Raw genomic sequence first — 19,312 nt, forward strand, 5'->3', positions numbered from 1 at the left:
CTGCTGAGTCCTGGAGCCACCAGAGCTCTGCAAGCATGAGCCACCCACATTTGGGCTTTTGGGTAAGACAAATGGCCCACATTTGATGGGGCAGCAGCTGTGTCTTAGGAGGCATAAGCAGGATGTTTAGCATGGTAAAGATTGGGATCCACCAGTGGAGGTTCGGGATTTCTGCTTTCTCCTGAAAGGTAAATGCTAGATAAATCACCACCTGATGAGGTTGGACTGTGGTCTGCTGATAACCACCGGACCATGGACTAGTTCTGAGGTGCCTGCAGAAAGTGACAGAGCAAAGTGAGTCTATTGTTGGTCTATCGAAACTTGCTATACCGGCTCTATACCTTCTCTGGGAAATGTTTATGGATCTGCAAGCTGGAAAAGGCTGGGGCTCTGTACATGGCTCTGCTTGGAGCATGGTGGCTGTTCTGCTGCAGCACTACTGAGGAAAGGATCTCAGGAGTGTGCTTCATTCAGCCTGCACAGGCAGCAACGAGTGAGGATTCCCCAGCATGCGGCAATTCAAGAGCCGGAGGAGAAATGTGTGAGAGCGGGAAGGGAATCAGCCAGTTCTCCAGGTGACAAAGAAAATGTGACATGTAACTATTGAGCAGTTAGGCAGGTTCAGAGGCACAGCTTACTCCTTCTCTTGTGTACCTAAGGGATAGCTCAGGTTCTGCTTATTATGGGAAGCCTGCAGCCTCCCTGTCCTCCCCCAGCTTGCCAACTGCTCTTTCCCAGGACGGTGCCACTGTCACTTACTGGCTGCCACAGAGGCAGCACAGGATGTGCCACTATCACTCAGGGTGGGAAGTCACCAAGGTGCTTGTTGAGACCAACTGTGGCCCGAGGCGAGGACACCCACTCTTCAGGAAATGATTTTGCTGAGCATCCAGATGGCTGGGAGGAAGTTTGGTAGCAGGAAAAGAACACAGAGCAGAAAGTGCAGCTCTGGAAAAGAGTAAAAATTCCCTAGAATAAGGAGCAGCAAATGTGCAGACAAGGATACCAACCTAAAAAAACCCCAAACCAGAAAAGCAGGCTCTGGCTCCCCTGCAATGCACACTACTGAATACAGAAGAAGGACCAGAAGCAGCAGTGAAGCTGTCAGCTGGGTCAGGTTTGCCAAACAGAAGGGACAAGGTGTTACCTAGGGCAACAAAACATTCGTAGCTGCTTATGAAGGTGGCTGCATCTTTGCGGCAGGTCTGACAGTCTGCCTGCAGCAATGGCCATCTCTGGCTGGCAGCTCCGGAGGGCAAACTGCTGCTGCCAGGGCAGCTCATCAGCCCCGAAGGTAGGGACGGGGCTGAGAGTATGGCAGCGCTCAGCACTGCTGCCCTTTGAACCAACTCAGAGGTGCCAGGATGTATTAGATAAACATCTTCATCCAATTTAAGCAAAATAATTTATTCATAAATGTCTCTTGAGAAAGGAAGGCACACCTTATTCAATATTTTATGTAGCTGATGTGGTTTGCAAAGGATTGTAACTTGCAAGTTAGTAAACAACCTTTTTCAAACTCCTGCAGAAGAAGTGGGCAAATGGTTGCATTCAAACTCCTGCAGAGAACATTGGGACCCCAGACACAGTCATGTCTCCCCCTTTTAACAAAAACATAGTGTCCTGGTTTAACCCCAGTGTCGTGGTTTAACCCCAGCCAGCAACTAAGCACCACGCAGCCGCTCACTCACTCCCCCCCATCCAGTAGGATGGGGGAGAAAATCAGGAAAAGAAGTAAAACTCCTGGGTTGAGATAAGAACGATTTAATAGAACAGAAAAGAAGAGACTAATAATGATAATGATAACACTAATAAAATGACAACAGTAGTAATAAAAGGATTGAAATGTACAAATGATGCGCAGGGCAATTGCTCACCACCTGCCGACCGACACCCAGCCAGTCCCCGAGCGGCGAAAAAACCCTGCCCCCCCCTTCCCAGTTCCTAAACTAGATGGGACGTCCCATGGTATGGAATACGCTGTTGGCCAGTTTGGGTCAGGTGCCCTGGCTGGGCATGAGAAGCTGAAAAATCCTTGACTGTAGTCTAAACACTACTGAGCAACAACTGAAAACATCAGTGTTATCAACATTCTTCACATACTGAACTCAAAACACAGCACTGTACCAGCTACTAGGAAGACAGTTAACTACATCCCAGCTGAAACCAGGACACCCAGCCAGCAACTAGGCACCACGCAGCTGCTTGTTCACCCCCACTCCCAGTGGGATGGGGAGGAGAATCAGAAAAAAAAGTAAAACTCATGGGTTGAGATAAGAACAATATAATAACTATAATAAAATAAAGTAATCACAACAATAATAATTGCAATGAAAAGGAATATAACACAAAGAGAGAAATTAGACCCAAGAAAAGACAAGTGATGCACAATGCAGTTGGTCACCACCCACTGACTGATGCCCGAGCAGCGCGATGCGCCCCTCCCGGCCAACTCCCCCAGTTTATATACTGAGCGTTATGTTCTATGGTATGGAATATCCCTTGGCTAGTTCGGGTCAGCTGTCCTGGCCACGGTCCCTCCCAGCTCCTTGTGCACCTCCTTGCTGGCAGAGCATGGGAAACTGAAATATCCTTAACTTAGGATAAGCACTACTTAGCAACAGCTAAAACATCAGTTTGTTATCAACATTATTCTCACACTAAATCCAAAACACACTGTACCAGCTACTAGGAGGGAAATTAACTCTATCCCAGCTGAAACCAGGACACATAGTATGTTAACAATTTTGCAGAACGTACAGGAAAAGAATAAAAAGTTTGGACCTGTTTTCTCTAGAAATGCTATTGTGCTGAAATGTGTTAAAAATTACATCAATTTCAATTACATTTGAAAGAAAAAAACTAAAAATTCAAGGCTGAGATGGAATCTTCCTTGTGTTTAATTCCTTACAATTATCTCAGCTATCAATATATTTAGATGTTTATACTACATGTTTACTATTTTTCTTACTTCATTTTGTGCAAACAAGGCAATTCAGTAAGGTTATATCAGCATTTATGAACTGAATTATTCTGTGATTTCAAAATTTTCACTTTTGTTACCCCTGAGCACAAAAATCAATCCCATTGCCAATACTGACCTTGGTGGTCGAGCAAACTGGATGCAGAGTGCAACCCAATGCATAGATAGAGAACACGTTAAGGTCAGGAGAGGATCATACTGTGGGACTTCACAGTTCTTTATTGCTTGTCATGCATCCAGCATCCCTGGGAACAGACTGAAGGAGACGAAAATCCAAGTGAGCCCTGTACAAAAGAGGCTATCTACAAATAATTGGAAGTGATTTGTAGTGAGGTCTTTAATTCCAAGCCTGTCTCCTTTATAGAATAGTTGGGATTTAATTATACTTGTTGCAAAGCTTTCCCGACATTCTTGAGATTATGGAGCACATACTTAGGGCAGCAAACTCTGCAAACCACTAATGTTAATTTTTCTTTATAGATCCTGGAAAGATGGAAATGCTGTTTGAAACTGATGTGGCATTGTGGCATTTTTTAATCATGCTAAATGGACAGCCAGCAAATTGTGGGTCAGTCAATGTTACAGTGATTCCTAGCAAAAGAATGGGAAATGGGGGTTTGTCAGATTAGTGTGTCAGAGTGAGAATTCCATATAGCATTTAACCTCCTATTGTGTGACATTTTGATTTAAAAATTAACACTATTGAATATCAATATTGCAAATACTAAGTGGATTAAAAAGTAACTGATATGTTTTATGGGATATTTCTTAAAGAGAATGCTTAATGGAAGAAGGTGTCTCTGAAAAGCTCGGCAGTGATAAGTGCCTGGCCCAGTACTGTTGGTTTTGGGTTTTTTTTTGAAATAAAATAGGAACTGGCTAATAAAATTTGCAAAACCTTACATACTAGCAGAATAGTAAATCACAATGAGAACTCACACAACGTGATTCTGGACCACTCTACACACTGAACACATATTGCAGGGGGGGAAAAACCAAAAACCCCAAACAAACCAACCCTACTGCAGCCAATGATGATTCTCACTACCTTTGACAGAGATGAGGTTTTACATGACTTGTTTTAACAGAGTCAGACAAAGGTTAACAGATCTGTAAACACGGATTGTGGTTCTGCCTGTGAAGACTGGGGCATTGCATTAGGATAAACAGCACTGAAAATATTCATGGGTCACAATAGATCAATCAGCTGAACAAAACCACTGATGATAAGACTGCTGCTGCAGGGCTGGACTGGGAAGCAAGAACATTTTAGCCTGGCTGAAATGGAGTCCTGGGCCTGAGCAGGTCCAGGAGCATCCACCATGTTACCAAACAGGCCAGATGATACTTCACTTTTTCTGTCATTCATTCTGTATTTCCTAGTTAATGATGCTGTGGGCCAGCCTGGATGTTTCTTCCATCTCAAAAGTCAAACGATTATTGATAAATTGGCAAAGGTTCAGAAATGAGATGGGCAAGTAATCCAAAATCTGGGAAGTGCATATTGCAGTGATTAAGCATCTCTGGCAGCTTGGCTTTTTCAAGAGTAAGAAGTAACTTGCTCAAGGTCTTTACGTGGGAAGACGACAGCTTCTGATACATTACAGTTCTGTCATCTATTAGACAAATGTACAACAAAATCTAATACCTGGAAGCTGAATCTAGACAAATAATTACCATTATATGATATACTAAATCTTGTTTGGGGTCTTGTCACAGTCTGTCCCTAGACATTTTTCTGGACAAGTAAATCTGCAAAACAGACCTAATATTCCAGTGTAGCATCTTAATTTCAAGACCCACATTTAGCTTCTGACAAGTTACTGTCCTTAGCTCTGGGGCCCCCAGGCCAGACACAGCAAGGAACACTACAAAGGAAACAACCACATTATTTTTTACTCAGAATTGTTTTCATTTATGAGCTGCAACATTTGAAACAGCCAAAGCCTGAAGGCAGCCTCCCTCTGCTGGGTCTCCCCAGCCCAGGCACGCCAGCCCTTTACATCTCCTTGGCCAGGGCATTTCCCGTGGCAGTGGCAGGGACGGAGGTGCTGCGGGCTGAGAGCAAGTGCCAGTTCTGGCCTCTGCCCTCCGTAGGCTTCTGCAGAGAGACAACCCGTGTGGCCCTGCACCAAAAGCCTCCCCGGCGCAGCAGGGAAAAGCTGCATGATGCTGATGGCCCTTGACGGCTTCATCCCTTCTTCTCCATCCCTGGTGGCTGGCAAGGACCAAGCCAGCGCCGTCAGGTGGGGGCTCCAGCCCACGGTTACTTCTACAGGACTTTTGCAAGACCAAATGGGATTTGTAGTTTGACAAGGAGAGCGCCAAAACTGTGAGATGTTTTCCTAAATACATACCCTAAAGACCAACCACAAGTTTTTGGTGTTGAGGCAGGGCGTTCTGGGTCAATTGTTACAACGTGTGTTTTGCAAATGAGTCTATTATATTCATTTCTCAGAAAGACACATTATGAATCAAAAATCAATTCACATGTTGAGAAATTCATTTTGAGTAATAGTACCAGGGCGAAAAAACCAAACCAGAAGTGCTGTTTCAATATTTTCAAAATTAAATGGTCTTGGTTTTGTTATCTAATACTGCTTCATTCTAAAATTGATCTACGTTTAGTGTTAATAAATGGTAAAAATATGTGAGAAGCAAGTAATGTATCTGACTGGATATTAGTTTTCCCTCATTTATTTTCAGTTTGGCCACCAAACAGAAAAATCAATTATCCTCACAACCCTATCCACTATAAATAAGTACCTCTCTTCCAACAGACTGCTCTCTACAGTTTTCTCCTCTTTTATGGAGACTCTTACTTTTGCCAGATATAGTAACTTGTGGTTTTCCAGATGATATCTTCTGACATTTTCATTCACATAACTTCCCCTTAATTTTTTCTACTGTTAGTGGTGATTATAACTAGTTAGCCTCTACTGTAAGTTTCATTAACACGATGTTTATTGCCTTTTTCAGGTAACAAAGCTATTAATTAAAATTGTATCTAACAAGGATCCACTGGGTATTTGACTAAATATTGCTCCAATGTGGTTAAATGTTGGTTTTGATTATTTTCATTGTCTTTCAAGAGGTTCTCAGTACACATTGTAATGAGCCCATCCAAGTCACTTAGAATATTTTGGACAAGATACTACAAAACACAGTATCATGTTCTTCAGTGAAATCAGAATGCTATTGACCTTCTCTCCTATTGCCATTTAACTGGCAAGAAGTATGTTGGATAAAACATATACTGTGTAAACTTCTACTGATTACTGCTCACTGGTTTCACTAGCCTCTTCATTTTAGTGGCCATCTGCATCTATTTTCCCCATCATTGTATGCACACCTATTTATGCAAAGGATGTGTAATATTGCCAATTTCCCACTGTGAAACTCGTGATACTTTTTTCAGAGCTATTAAAGTGTTGGCTCCACTCAACAGCTGTTTACCTCGGTACCACCATTAAGATGAAAAATTAGTTTAGAGACGTTTTTGGGCCAAAGGTCATTTCAGCAGTACACGTGAAGTAAACATTTATTCAAATGACAGCCTGGGGCTGAAAACAAGGAGACATTCCAGAAGTCCGTTAGCATCAGAAGGAAGACCAAGAGACTACAGAAAGTGTTGTTTTACTTCTCCATGGAAAGGGAAAATTTATAACAGATGACATGAGGACTGAACTTGGGTGGTTTGTTTTTTTTTTTCTTCATGATGGATGTTATATTTGATCATATGGTTAATGCTGTTAGCATCATTATAAAGAGCTAAAATTCCAGGTGTGGAATAGGAATAGGAATAGGAATGGAATGGGAATGGGAATAGGTTAAAGACCACTTAGATGAGTTTGCTGACCAGGGGACCCATGGCAATTATTGACGGAATTGTAAATCTTACAGGCAAGAGGCTGAGGCAATATCATGGTATGCATGGGGGATGAGATGTTTTAGAATATTAGAAAGATTACAAAAAAGACAAATATAGTGTCTATGTTTAGAGAAGGATGAGGGAGGAGTATGAACATGGAGAATAGAACTGAAGGAGTTACAGATAAGCCTGCCAAGCCTTAATTCCTAGAATAATATGGAAATAAACAATGTTTTTTATGAATACATGGAAGATAAAACAGGGATGAGTAACACCTAACATGGATTTATCAAGGAACAATCTTGTAAAATTTAATTTATTCTGTTCTATTACAGGATAACTCGCTTTGTAGATAAAGACAAAGTATAGGTGTCTTATATCTTGACTCTTTTAAGGCTTTTAATGCCCTCTTATGTAATATTTTCATAGCCAGATGAGGAAAGGTTGTTTAGGTGAAGCTCCTGGAAGGTCAATGCAGGTAGGTGGCAAGGAACACTTTAAAAGAGTAGCTACTCGTAGCTCACTGATACATTGAATGTGTGTATCTTTAGCAGTTCCACAAGAGTCTGCCCTGGGTTTGGTGTTAGTCAATACTGTTATTAATGGCTTGCACAATGAAATAGGTTGTATGCTTATTAAATCACTAGATTATATTAACCTAAGTGAGCTGCAAGCACTCTAGAGACTTAAGCAGTTAAGTACATAAGCACGATGCTGTGCCCAGGTTAGTATAACCTGCTTGTCATCAGGGCTAATTAATCACATTAACATCAACATCTTGCTAATGTGACCACACTGCTTGCAGTAGCTGCAATATCCCTGAATGGCACTGCATTATGCCACAGAGATACTGTGAAAGAGAGAAATTCCATACTTTCTCCATTTGATCTCCTTCCCCAGTCTGCTCCAGGTCAAGATGCTGATTTACTGGCAGGTCACTTAGATACGTTTAAACATTTTACCATAAATCCTCCTGGAAACACAGGAGACTTAGTTGTGCCGTGTTGTGTAATGCCAGGGTGAATGCTCACTTTATGCTAGAATATCATCTTGCGCAGCATCAAAATCACTCTCTGCAGCTCCCAAGCTTCCCTTGCAGATTCCTCTATCCAAGTATTGATCAGGCCCTGCCTGTTAGAAAGGTCTGCATAGTCTCTAATACCTACACTAGAAGAGTGGTAATTTTCCTGTTTTTCCTGAAAATATATTAGATTGCAGGAGGACTATGATTCTAGCAGATCAATGCCAGAGGAGTTAATATCACCTACTTTTGCCTCCCTGTTGTATAGTTCTAAAATTAGAAACAAGCAGAAACACTATGCAGAATCCTAATTGGCTTGTCACTACGGTAAAGTAACTGGCCAGCTTCTGACTTACTGGAGATCAGAAGGTCCTTCTCTTGCTACATCCTCACTGGTCTGTTGTTTAACCTCTCAGGAAGAAATATTTGGAAATAAATGTAACATATTTAATTGGATTAGAATGTTGATCTGTTTAAAGCATCATTTTTTATCCAGTGTGAGGTAAAGTATTTTTAGTCACACTCCACTGTGAGAAAAATTACCTGAAAACATCGTAAGTCACATCCTGACTGCAGTAATATTACCTTGTTAAGGGCAAAGAAGGGACTTCAGCACTGGCAGGTACAATTTTTGAAAGCCTCATCAATGTTATGTTTAGCATCATATAGTCCTTATTCAAATGACTGAATGTTCATGGTAGTAAAGTTGCAGCCACCTACACAATGCTTGGGGCTCTGGAAAGAAAACCTAAAATGCATCTTGTTGGCAGATGAGCTTATTCACTTATCTTTGTTGTGGTTTAACCCCAGCTGGCAACTAAGCACCACGCAGCCACTCACTCGCTGCGCCCCCACCCAGTGGGATGGGGGAGAGAATCAACACCCCCCCCCCCCCCCCCCCAAACTCGTGGGTTGAGATAAGGACAGTTTAATAGGACAGAAGAGAAGAAAATCATAATAATAATGATAAAAATGACAACAACAGTAATAACAACAACAACAACAACAATAATAATAATAATAATAGAATTGGAATGTATAAAACAAGTGATGCACCATGCAATTGCTCACCACCCACCAACCAATGCCCAGCTAGTTCCCAAGCAGCAATCTGCACCCCCTGTCCCCGGCCAACTCCTCCCAGTTTATATACTGGTCATATGGTATGAATATCCCTTTGGCCAGTTTGGGTCAGCTGTCCTGGCTGTGTCCCCTCCCAACCTCTTGTGCTCCTGCAGCCTTCTTGCTGCCTGGGCATGAGAAGCTGAAAAATCCTTGACTTAGTCTGAACACTACTTATCGACAACTGAAAACATCAGTGTGTTATCAACATTCTTCTCATACTAAATCTAAAACATATCATTATACCAGCTACTAGGAAGACAATTAACTCTATCCCAGCCAAAACCAGGATATCTTAAACTAGGCTGGTCTAGAGAAATGTAAGTCCTTCTCCATGTGACTTCCAGTCTAGGAGACATATCTTAACCGAACTTCTATTATAGGAAAAATGTGTCTAGACACCAGCCTTAACTGTACAGCTATCTTTGAAGATGTACAGTATATAGCCTGCAGCATGGTATTTCACAGCGCCTTTTGTGTTGAATCTACTGACCCTCTGGCAAACAGCTGCCACAGCAAGAGAGGCAAAATTTCCATCATTTCAGGAGGAGTCTCTGATGGTGTCTCTGAACGGCACAACACAGCAAGCCACCTGAAAGCTCTGTCTGGGTTAATTAGCAGCACTGACAAACAGGTTATGCTAGTGAGGCAGAGTGCTGCACTGTGTGGTTGCTGTTGGGAGTGAGATGACCTGCTCAGAGAAGCCCTAGATGCTGTACTGGGCCATGCAGAATGCCCTTGGCATTGTAATATAGCTTAGCAGGTCCCAAGAGGAAGCATTTCTTGGTGGCCAGGGACTGGAAAGTTTAGATCCCAAGCTCCCAAGTGGCCCATAAAGTGTTTTATTTTAGCCAGTGTGTTTCAGAGTCGTTCTGCAACTCCTCCAAGTTAGAGAGGATGAGGGAAGGAAGCTGAAGTGGATCTTAGCTGAGTTGTGTGTCAGAAGATCTCTTCTTCTTTGCCGTGGATCTCAATAACTATGTTCCCACTTCCCTGTACTTACTTCATCAGGTTCATCTGTACTCCCACCTTCTTTCCCCTTCACCAGCCACTGCTTATCCCGCTTTTTCGCAGGTGAACCTATCCTGGGTTATGAAGTCCAATCTTCTGCTGTCACTGGGAACCCTGCTACTTAATCCCTTTCCCATGCTTTTCTTTCTTTTAAAGGCTGGTGGGATCTTTTCCTCCTTTCAATCTTTGCCCCTACATACAACCCAGGTGCTTCTCACCTCTCTCACGTCCTTCCCCCCTCACTGCAGCCACTGCTCCTTGCCTGACCACCACTCTCCCGCCAGCCCCCTCTCTGTCTACTGAAGCAGACTTCTGTCATTTGCAGCCAACTACCTTGGTTCAGGGTAGACTTTGGAATACGTGACTTTTTCCTGATGAATGCACTCCATTCCCCAGTGCTTTGGGATATCAAGTCCTGCAGCCTGCTTGGGATGTGGCTCCAGCAGGGCCACACTGTTCTTCCCAGCTCTGCCCTGCTTTTCGGGTGCCGTACAGGACTCCCCCCCTCTGCTATCACCAACAAGAGGATGACTAAGTTCAAAAGTGGGGCAAACCTTCTAAGTTACCTGCTCTCTAATCTTTAAGGTAGGCCTAAACTGGACCATTTCTGACTGGAACAGTGACGGCAACAGCAGTTTCACTGACACTGGTAACAGTAATTCCAGCCAGCCCTCTGCTGTGCCTCTCCCACAGTTGTAAACACCATAGAAATAGAAAGAAATCCCATTTCCCACTCCCCAAGAAGGAACATTTCACCCGTGCAGCCAGGCCCCTGGGGGAAAGGAAGCCAAAATGTGCAGAAACTATAATAAAAAAGACATAATGTAGAAGTTAATGCTTTTGATAGACAGCAAGAGCTCATCAGTGGCGAGGCTGTGGGTTGCCATGGCGACGGGGCTGCACAAGGTGGGGGGGGGCTGCCTGGGCTCCCAGCGCTCCCTCCACTCCTCCCCCCCCCCCCCCATCTCAGGCTTAAGGGGAATCACTTCGCTGCTCCGGGTAAACACATCAGCGACTGTTTGCAGGCATCTCCAGACGATGTGGGATAGGGGAAAAATTGATCCGGACTGACACATGGTTTAAGATACTACCTACCAGTGCTGACACCCAGTTACGCTGTAATCAAGCCCAAAACATGCTTAGGTTATCTCAGTCATCAGTGGAATGGCCAAAAAATTCCTGCTTGGCCTTTGGCGTTGTCCCAGCTTCAGCTCACACTGACTGCAGAAAAGGGGGGAGCAGGGTGGAGACTTTCTGCTTTTTGAACTTCTGCTTTGAATGCTCCACAGATCCTTGGACACAAGCTGGAGCAGCCACAAGACTACCATGACTTGCCTTCCTCCTCTTCCAGCCTCAGGATGTAGGCCAGTCCAAATGAGATGAGTTTGTTCTTTGGACAGTATCAGTTGTGTTAAAAGGTTGTAACAGTTATATGTAGCTATTTAAGTGGGCTCAGAGTGAAATTACCAGCTGTTGATAGGCGTTGGGTGAACATGATAGCCAGTGAGTAATACCACAGAGACCCGGGAGGAAAGTCCCAGAGAGGTGGAGCAGTCCATGTACTCTTACATGCAGCTAGACCCCTCTGTGAAGTGGGGAAAAAAAAGCCTCTGAAGCAGAGCTGCATTTTAAGGCAGTGGCTGGATGAAGATAACTGCTCGGAGGGGTGGGCGAGAAGCAGTTGTGTGCCTGAACAGGGGCATCTCCCTCCCATGGAAGTTTGCTTGTGTCTGTGTGAGCAAGTTCTCATGTGCTCAACAGTTTTTCCCAGTTCCCTTGACTGTCACTGTAGCAGGGTCCAGCCCCACCAAAACTGATCATGCATTGTCAGACACATATATTGGTATTTATTCATTAACATATAACTTCCTACTACCCCGTTCCCTCTTCGCAAGCTTCTTTTTTGTGTAAGTCCTCTCTCTTGCTAACTCTTCTCCAACCACGCATTCACTCCTTCTCCCCGCTGTCTTTCTCTTAGTTTCGCACCACATGAATATCAATGAATTCCCAGATGTGCATTTCTTGTCAGACATTGCCCACGGCCCAGCAATTGCATTGATCTGTTGTTCCTACCTACCGTATCCAAGGGTTTCCCTGGCACAACATAAAGACCTTCCCCATAGCGCTCCACACAACATGTTCAAGCAGTTCTCCACCGCTGCTCCACCACCAAATAATTGACTAGTTCCAAAGAGAAATGCTGTGCTTAGAAACATTAACCAAATAATAAGCTTTTATTCTGTGTTTTGTGTAATGATCTATATATTAAAAAAAATGAGCACATTTGTGGTTAGATAGAATGACCAATAGTACGGTCCAGGCCAATTTGGGGCATAAAGTATACTTTTGAAGATTATATAAATTGTCTTTAAATTTGCCTATTTTATAACCACACACACACAAATGTTTTTAAAAATAATATTATGGTTGTACAATCCAGTACTGAAGAGGATGTGCCAAAAAAAGAGCTGTCTATGCCACTTGATTTACATCCCCTTTGTTCTGTGTTGCATGTTCACATGCTAATTGGTAAACAGGATCCTGCCTTATCAGGTGCGTGAGACAGCATCTGCTGTCCAGAAAGATCAGGATTATGAGAATCCTGTTTCACCTGTTGAAGAAGCTTTTGGTGAAAATCCTGGCTTAAGACTTGGACTTTTTCAGATGAGACTAGATGGCAGCCACAGGGCTGGGACCCAGTTAATTCCCAGGGAGAAAAATAGTGGAGGTACAACAGGGTTGTTGGATAGAAAGGATAATCTTCTGAGTATTAAGATGATGAAAGCCGTCCTGAAGAGCTGGAGACTATCCGTGCTTCTGCCACAGAATTCTTCTGTGATGCCAGGCAAGATGCTTAAAACTTTTTATAGATGAGCAGCAACTCAGTACGGCTCCGTCTGAGGCCTGCAGAACTGCTGCAACCAAAATCCGTGGGAGCTCTCTTTGAGAAATGAGGTCTCAGCTGCCTTTTAACTGTTCTGTCCAGAATATACCAACTTTCTATCTCAAGGACATGATATTTTCTAATACTATGAAGCACGCATATATTTGTGGTAAGAGCCATAAAAACCCGTCCTGAGCCTGTCTTTGGGTATTCTGAAGAAATCTGTGATACCAAAGAGCAAGACTAGGGGATTCAAAGCTATACACACACAATTCACTCTCACAACCGGAGTGATTCAGGTGCCCCCCAAAATAGACATCTAGTACCACTTTTCCATTTTTGATGTACTAAACTGAACGACTAATGGGTATCACTTAGTGAAATCTGTGCCCTTTTGGTGCCAGAGGCCAGAGAGGACATCCTGGGACAACCAAACCAGCAACTGCCTGGATGCAGGCAACTGTGTCTTCTTTCCCACACTCTTTTACTCAGCTTGTCAGCAGAATCCTAGTTTCTTCCCCTGCTTCTGGCCTTTCCCTTTCTTGCTCAGACTGGCTCCCACATTTCCCTACCCCAGTCTGACTCTTTCCCTGGCTTCTCCTGCAATCTCAGTATTTTGGCCTCCTCAGCTCTCTTGGCCCATTTCTTCTGCAGAGCACCTCATTTCTCCTCTCCTGGCTCCTTCCCAGGTCTGTATCTCTTCCTTCTGCCATACCAATTCCAGGTTTCATCTTCCTTGTGTGCACATTCACAGGCTCACTATCCCTAAACCTCCCATTTGGCCCATACCCCTTTCCCTGTACCTCCTTTCTTTTTGATCTCTCAGATCTTCTTGCCCAACCCTCACTCTGGCCTACATCCCAAAATTGTTTGTCTTGGGCCACTTCAGGCCTCATCCTGCCTTCTAGGTCTAGCTCATAGTGTCTTCACCTCCATACTCGATGGCCCCTTAGAGGACAGGGAAGACAGGCATCCTGCACCGAGCCCTGGGGCCCAGGTAGCCTCAGCCTGGAGAAAACAGAACCGAGCACTGAAGGGAAAAACCATCACTCCTCCTGTGGCTCGAGGCTGGAACAAGTTCAGTTACTCTCTGAAGGCAGCATATGAGCAGTCTGGTCACGTGCAGCAACTGCAGTAGGGAGCACGATCAGGCAGCGGAGCATACTCGGGCACCTCTGTCAGTGTTGGACAAAGCACGCTCGGGAACCAAATCTCCAGGAATTTTAGCTGCAGTTTGCATGCTTGGACCCACCTCCCTAAGAAAGTGAGGCAAGCGTGAGTATTTGGGGTCCACGCTGCCCACACTGCCCGTGTCTGAGCAAGCCCGTGCCATGTGTGCCGTGCCATTGCCCTCCAAGGGGGGGCGCTCCCGCGTGCAGGGCAGTAGCAGCGTGACTGCACTGAGGCGTCTCCCCTTGTGCTCCCACCCTTCAGCAACAGCTTTCCCAGCTCTGACTGTGTCCCCATCGCGCGTGCGGGAGCCTGAAAACCTGTTAGCAGGTGCTGCCCCTTCCTAGCCCCTCTGCGGCAAACTTGGGAAGGGCTGGCGTGCCCACTCCATTGGGCTGCGCCCGCTTTTTTGGCAGTCGCGGGGCAGAAATCAAACTTTGCCTGAAAAGGGATGAAAAATTTTTAACGCATGCCAGGAGTAATTTCCACACGAGTCTCCTTCCTCCCGGGCGCTGATGAGCACTAATATTTAATTGAGTGCGGCCCTCTGCCGGCACCGGCAGCAGCCTGACGCGGCTGGCGCGTCCGCTCGCTCTCCCGAACCTCCCTCCGCTCCGGCTGCGGGCACGTCCCGGGAGAGGACAGCCCTCAGAGCGCTGCGATATGTGCCATCAATTACTGCTATTAACTCAGGCTCAACGCATAGGTCGGGGACCGCAAATCCAAGTGTCACTGGCACGGGAATGATTATTACCAGATACTAACTGCTCATTAATATATGCTAATCACTGCTGCACGCCAACATGCTCGACGCACTGCCAGGCCAAAGTCAGTTGACTGGAGCGGAGCTGCTCTTCTCCACCCGTGCCACCTCACCCACCCACGCCGAGAGCCGCCACCGCGGCCCCACGGCTGCTCTGCGCTCACGGCGGCGTTCTCCTCCACGGCCGCCATCCCACCTCCCGAGGTGAGGAGCAGCCCCTGATGATGTCTGCGTTCCCCAGGCTCCAGACTTTGCCCCAGCAGAGGTTCGCTCCGGCCGGGAGACGAGCGCCTCCGGGCTCCACCTCTGCCAGGGCAGCAGGCCGCTGCTCACCCAGCCACAGGGGATTCAGCAGTCACAGCCCCCGGCTGAAGCCGGACCGATGTTTCGTGAGGGAACGGGAAAACCACACACCCCGCTTTTAAACTTTAAAACCCGTTGCCTGAACGCGTCTCCCAGGACGCGCAGCATGAGCAGCGCCGGCAGCACCTCAACCGGGCGGCCGCTGCCCCGGCCGGCAGAGGAGCTGAGGGGAGGCCGCGGCCGCAGCGCCCCCGCCGCCCACGGGGCTCGCGCTTCCCGCCCTTCCCGCCCGCCGGGCGAAAGGGCGCCAACGGCCCCCTCGCCCCCGCCTCTCCTCAGGGACGGCGCCTCAGCCGTGCCCCCTGCCGCCCCCCCCACCCCCCGCCCCGCCGGCGGGCGGCGGTTGCGCAGGGCGGCGGGGCGCCTCCGGCCCCGCGGCGGGCGCTGTGGCGGTTGGCGCCCGGCGCGGCGAGGAGCCGCGGGCGGCGGCGGCGGCGGCGGCGGCGGGAGGGCGGTCTGCGGGGCGGGCGGTGCGCGGCGGCCGGCAGCGCTGCGCCCCGATAGGCGGCGGCGGGCCATGTTGGTGCTGCCGCCGCCGCCGCCGCCGCCGCTGCCGCTGCTGCTGCTGCTGGCGCGGAGCCGCTGAAGCCCGGCGGAGGGGCTCGCCGGCTCTCGCACGCAGCGGCGGAGCGCGTCGCGTCGAGCGGAGCGAGCAGGGAGGAGGAGGAGAAGAAGGAGGAGGAGGAGGAGGAGGAAGGGGAGGGGGGATCTTCTCGGCGAGGATGCCCGGAGCGGCTGCAGGGACGGCGGCGACAGGAGCAGGCTCGTCAGGAGCGGCAGCAGCGGGGATGCTCCCGGCTCAGGAGGCGGCCAAGATCTACCACACCAACTACGTGCGGAACTCGCGGGCCATCGGCGTGCTCTGGGCCATCTTCACCATCTGCTTTGCCATCGTCAACGTGGTGTGCTTCATCCAGCCCTACTGGATCGGGGACGGCGTGGACACCCCGCAGGCGGGCTACTTCGGGCTCTTCCACTACTGCATCGGCAACGGCTTCAGCCGGGAACTCACCTGCCGGGGCAGCTTCACGGACTTCTCCAGCCTGCCCTCGGGAGCCTTCAAAGCTGCTTCCTTCTTCATCGGGCTCTCGATGATGCTCATCATCGCCTGCATCGTCTGCTTCATCCTCTTCTTCTTCTGCAACACAGCCACCGTCTACAAGATCTGTGCCTGGATGCAGCTGACCTCGGGTGAGTGGGGGGCAGCGGCCCCGGCCCCGGCCCTGGGAGGGCTCCAGCCGCCCTGCCCTGCCCTGCCCGGCCCGGCCCGGCCCGGCCCCGCGGGGGGCACGGGCGGCTCTGGAGAAACTTGCGGCGCCGGCGGCCGCCCGGGCCGGGAGGGGGGACGGGGACGGGGGGGGGCGGGCGGCGCGGGGTGCCCCGCCGGGGCAGGCGGGGGAGGTGACGCTCGGGGGGGGCGGGAGGCCGGGACGCCTCAGCAGCGTTGCAGAGCGGTGCCGGTGCCTGCCCCGGGCCGCCCCACCGCCCGCGTGGGTACCGGGCGTGGGCCGAGGTCAGGCGCAGCCCTCAGCCCCTCCCACCCCCCCGAGGAGCAGGGGTGCCCGGAGACATTGTCCGGCTTCGGCCGGTGAAGCGACCCGTGAGCGTCAACAGCCCCGAGGAGGGCTGGCGGGCAGCGGCGGCCGCAGGCTGTCCTCCCGCGCTCGGTCTGTCGCTAAAGGTCGGGGGAAAATGGCAGGGGGGGGCCGCGGCGACGCTTCGAGCGGGCGACGGTGGGTGAAGGCGACTGGCAGCCTGTTGAAGGGTAGTCCTGAGCCCAGGTTTCCACCTGGTCAAGGCAGAGCCCGCTTCGGTTCAGCCGGAGGGGATGGCGAGGTCTTTTGCTGGCCAACTGGAAGGGCAGCTGAGGTCGTTGGATGTTACACGCATGAGTTTTGGCTGGGGACTGTTCCCCCTGTTCACGAGGTTTATTTTCCTCTGTATGTTTGGAGTGTAAAGAAAAAGAACTCATTTCAGTTGCTGGTTTTGACTCAGAAGGTCTCCTGACTTCATTTGACTTTCCCCATCACATCCAATGTCTCCCTGGGGAAAGTGCATGATGAGAAAGAGGGAGAACACCAGGACGTCCCTTTTCGCATTCCCAACCCAGCTTTCCCTCTGAGTTACCAGAGAACTGGTGATTTGTGTGCAGCTGGGAGGCAGAGGAGGAGAAAAGAATGGTCTGTAGAGTTGAGAGTAATAAAATCAGTTTTAGCAAGATAGAAAAGATCAATTCTTCAGTAATTTGGGAAAAAAGCCTAAAATCAAAGCATACCTTCTACTTGTTCTCACGATAAAACCCTGAAATTGAGAAATTTTGGCTTTGTGGGAATAAGCTGTTTGGGAAACAGAGCAAAATGTCTCCAAAATGGGCTCACAATCACTTTTTCAGTCCCCTTAATTGACCTACATTCATTTGAGTTTCTGAGCAATAATTCTTCTGAGTTGTTTGCTGAGCAGCTTCAGCATTATTCAGTTTGCCACCTAGTCCATGAGGCTTTGTGGAAATTTCTGGTTTGTATGAAACAGCTTTAACCATTTCTCTCCGCAATGTTGTTTTTATGTGTGTTATATATATATTTTTATGCTGTTTCTGTCACTTAAGTTGCCATATGGTTTCTTTCTTTATCACTTGGGGATTGATCTGCAGTCACTTGAGGTTGGTAGATTTCTCCTCGACTCCAGTGAGACTAGGTTTGGGTTCATTATCTCTGCATTGGGAATCCTCTTTGATACTGGTGGCTACTTTGTCTGTTGAGTAACATGCATTCTGATGTGGTCTTATTAATTGTACACAGTCATGTCACTTGGCTCCAGGCGGAGCAAACTGTTTCATCTTTGCACCACTGATGTCTCCTCTGCTCCATTAAGGACTTTTGCTTTCAGCTGTCTTCTCTCCTTATGGCTCCACTGGTAAAAAGTGGCATGAATATTCACGGCTTTGGTGCATCCTCAGCCTGTTTTGTTGATGTCCATTGTGCAGTACGACAGCACAATTTCCAAATCCCTTACACTTTCCAACATCAGAGATAATGGTGTTTTATTTATATGGTTCCGCTGCTTCATGCCAACAGAAGCTAGTGCAAGGTAGATAAAAATTAATCTGATTCCTTTACTGCATTTCTGCACTGGTGAATAATAATAATGTTTAGAAACCACTGCATGCAGCTGATCCACAGGAGCCCAACCAGTCTCTACCATACTGCACGTGTGCAGGAGTGACACTGAAGATATGTTTTCAGGCAAAATAACACAGAATTTTTGTCATCTCCAAAGCTGGTAGATGCACCGTTGGCATTAAAAGTCAACAAAAGAAGTTTTACGTCAGCAGCAGAATCACTTTTCAGACTGCCTACCTCCAAAATTAAAATAGTAGGGGGAATATATGTATAGCTAAGTGGTCATTGGCCATCTTTCCTGGTTTGTATGTGAATGCCCTAGAAGAACTGGAGCAATGTTGGGTGTTGAAAGAGCCTGACTGTTGTTTGCAGAATGTTGTAGCTTAATTCAGCATTTACCTGACTGTTCATTTCTGTATTACCTCAAAAAAGTTTCCTCGAAGGGAGAGAAAACTACCAGAAGAGCCATATTGGTTTGGGTTGTATCCTTTGAAGAAGAAAGCAATAGTGGTGGGACAGAAGGAAAACAGAATAAAATGTGCAGGACAGGAGAGTTATAATGAGTTCTGATAGGTTTTCTATGAGCTGTATGAGCTAATTCTGTTACTATTTTACTGTTTTGAGAGTATTAGTGATAGGTAATAATAAGCTTAAGATGCTTATCTCACAAATAACAATATAGTAATGTCATCTCATCTACATATGCATATAGTTCTGTGTAGTACAGGAACAAAATTGAACCTGAAGTAGTAAAATAGACAAGTATGTGAGTATAGCTTTGATTTTGCTTGCTATTATGTACCTTAGTAGTGTTAGCATTCAGTTGGATCATATAATAATACTTAAAATTGATATAATTTAAATCTCCTTAGAAGCAGTTTTTCAACGTGGGATCATGCTTCATTTAGGATTGTAAATAAAAGCTTAGGACTGATTTCTTTAAAAAAAGATTTTGATCACACTCTGTCCTGCATGAGTCATTGTAAATTGTCAGCATGATACAGC

At 47.2% G+C, this 19,312-nt stretch overlaps 1 protein-coding gene across 3 annotated transcripts in view; it reads left to right on the forward strand.

Moving 5' to 3' along the window:
- The first annotated feature begins 15,601 nt into the window (after positions 1-15,601).
- Positions 15,602-19,312, forward strand: part of LHFPL3 (LHFPL tetraspan subfamily member 3) — a 259,588-nt gene continuing 255,877 nt past the window's right edge. For 2 of the 3 annotated variants that reach the window (XM_069801798.1, XM_069801799.1), the window contains exon 1: positions 15,602-16,379. In XM_069801798.1, coding sequence (XP_069657899.1) covers positions 15,911-16,379 — 469 coding nt within the window. In that variant the 5' untranslated portion in view covers positions 15,602-15,910. The remainder of the gene's footprint in view (positions 16,380-19,312) is intronic. The other variant, XM_069801797.1, reaches the window with a different exon arrangement.

This window comes from Haliaeetus albicilla, chromosome 14 (assembly GCF_947461875.1).
Source record: "Haliaeetus albicilla chromosome 14, bHalAlb1.1, whole genome shotgun sequence".
NCBI lineage: Eukaryota > Metazoa > Chordata > Aves > Accipitriformes > Accipitridae > Haliaeetus > Haliaeetus albicilla.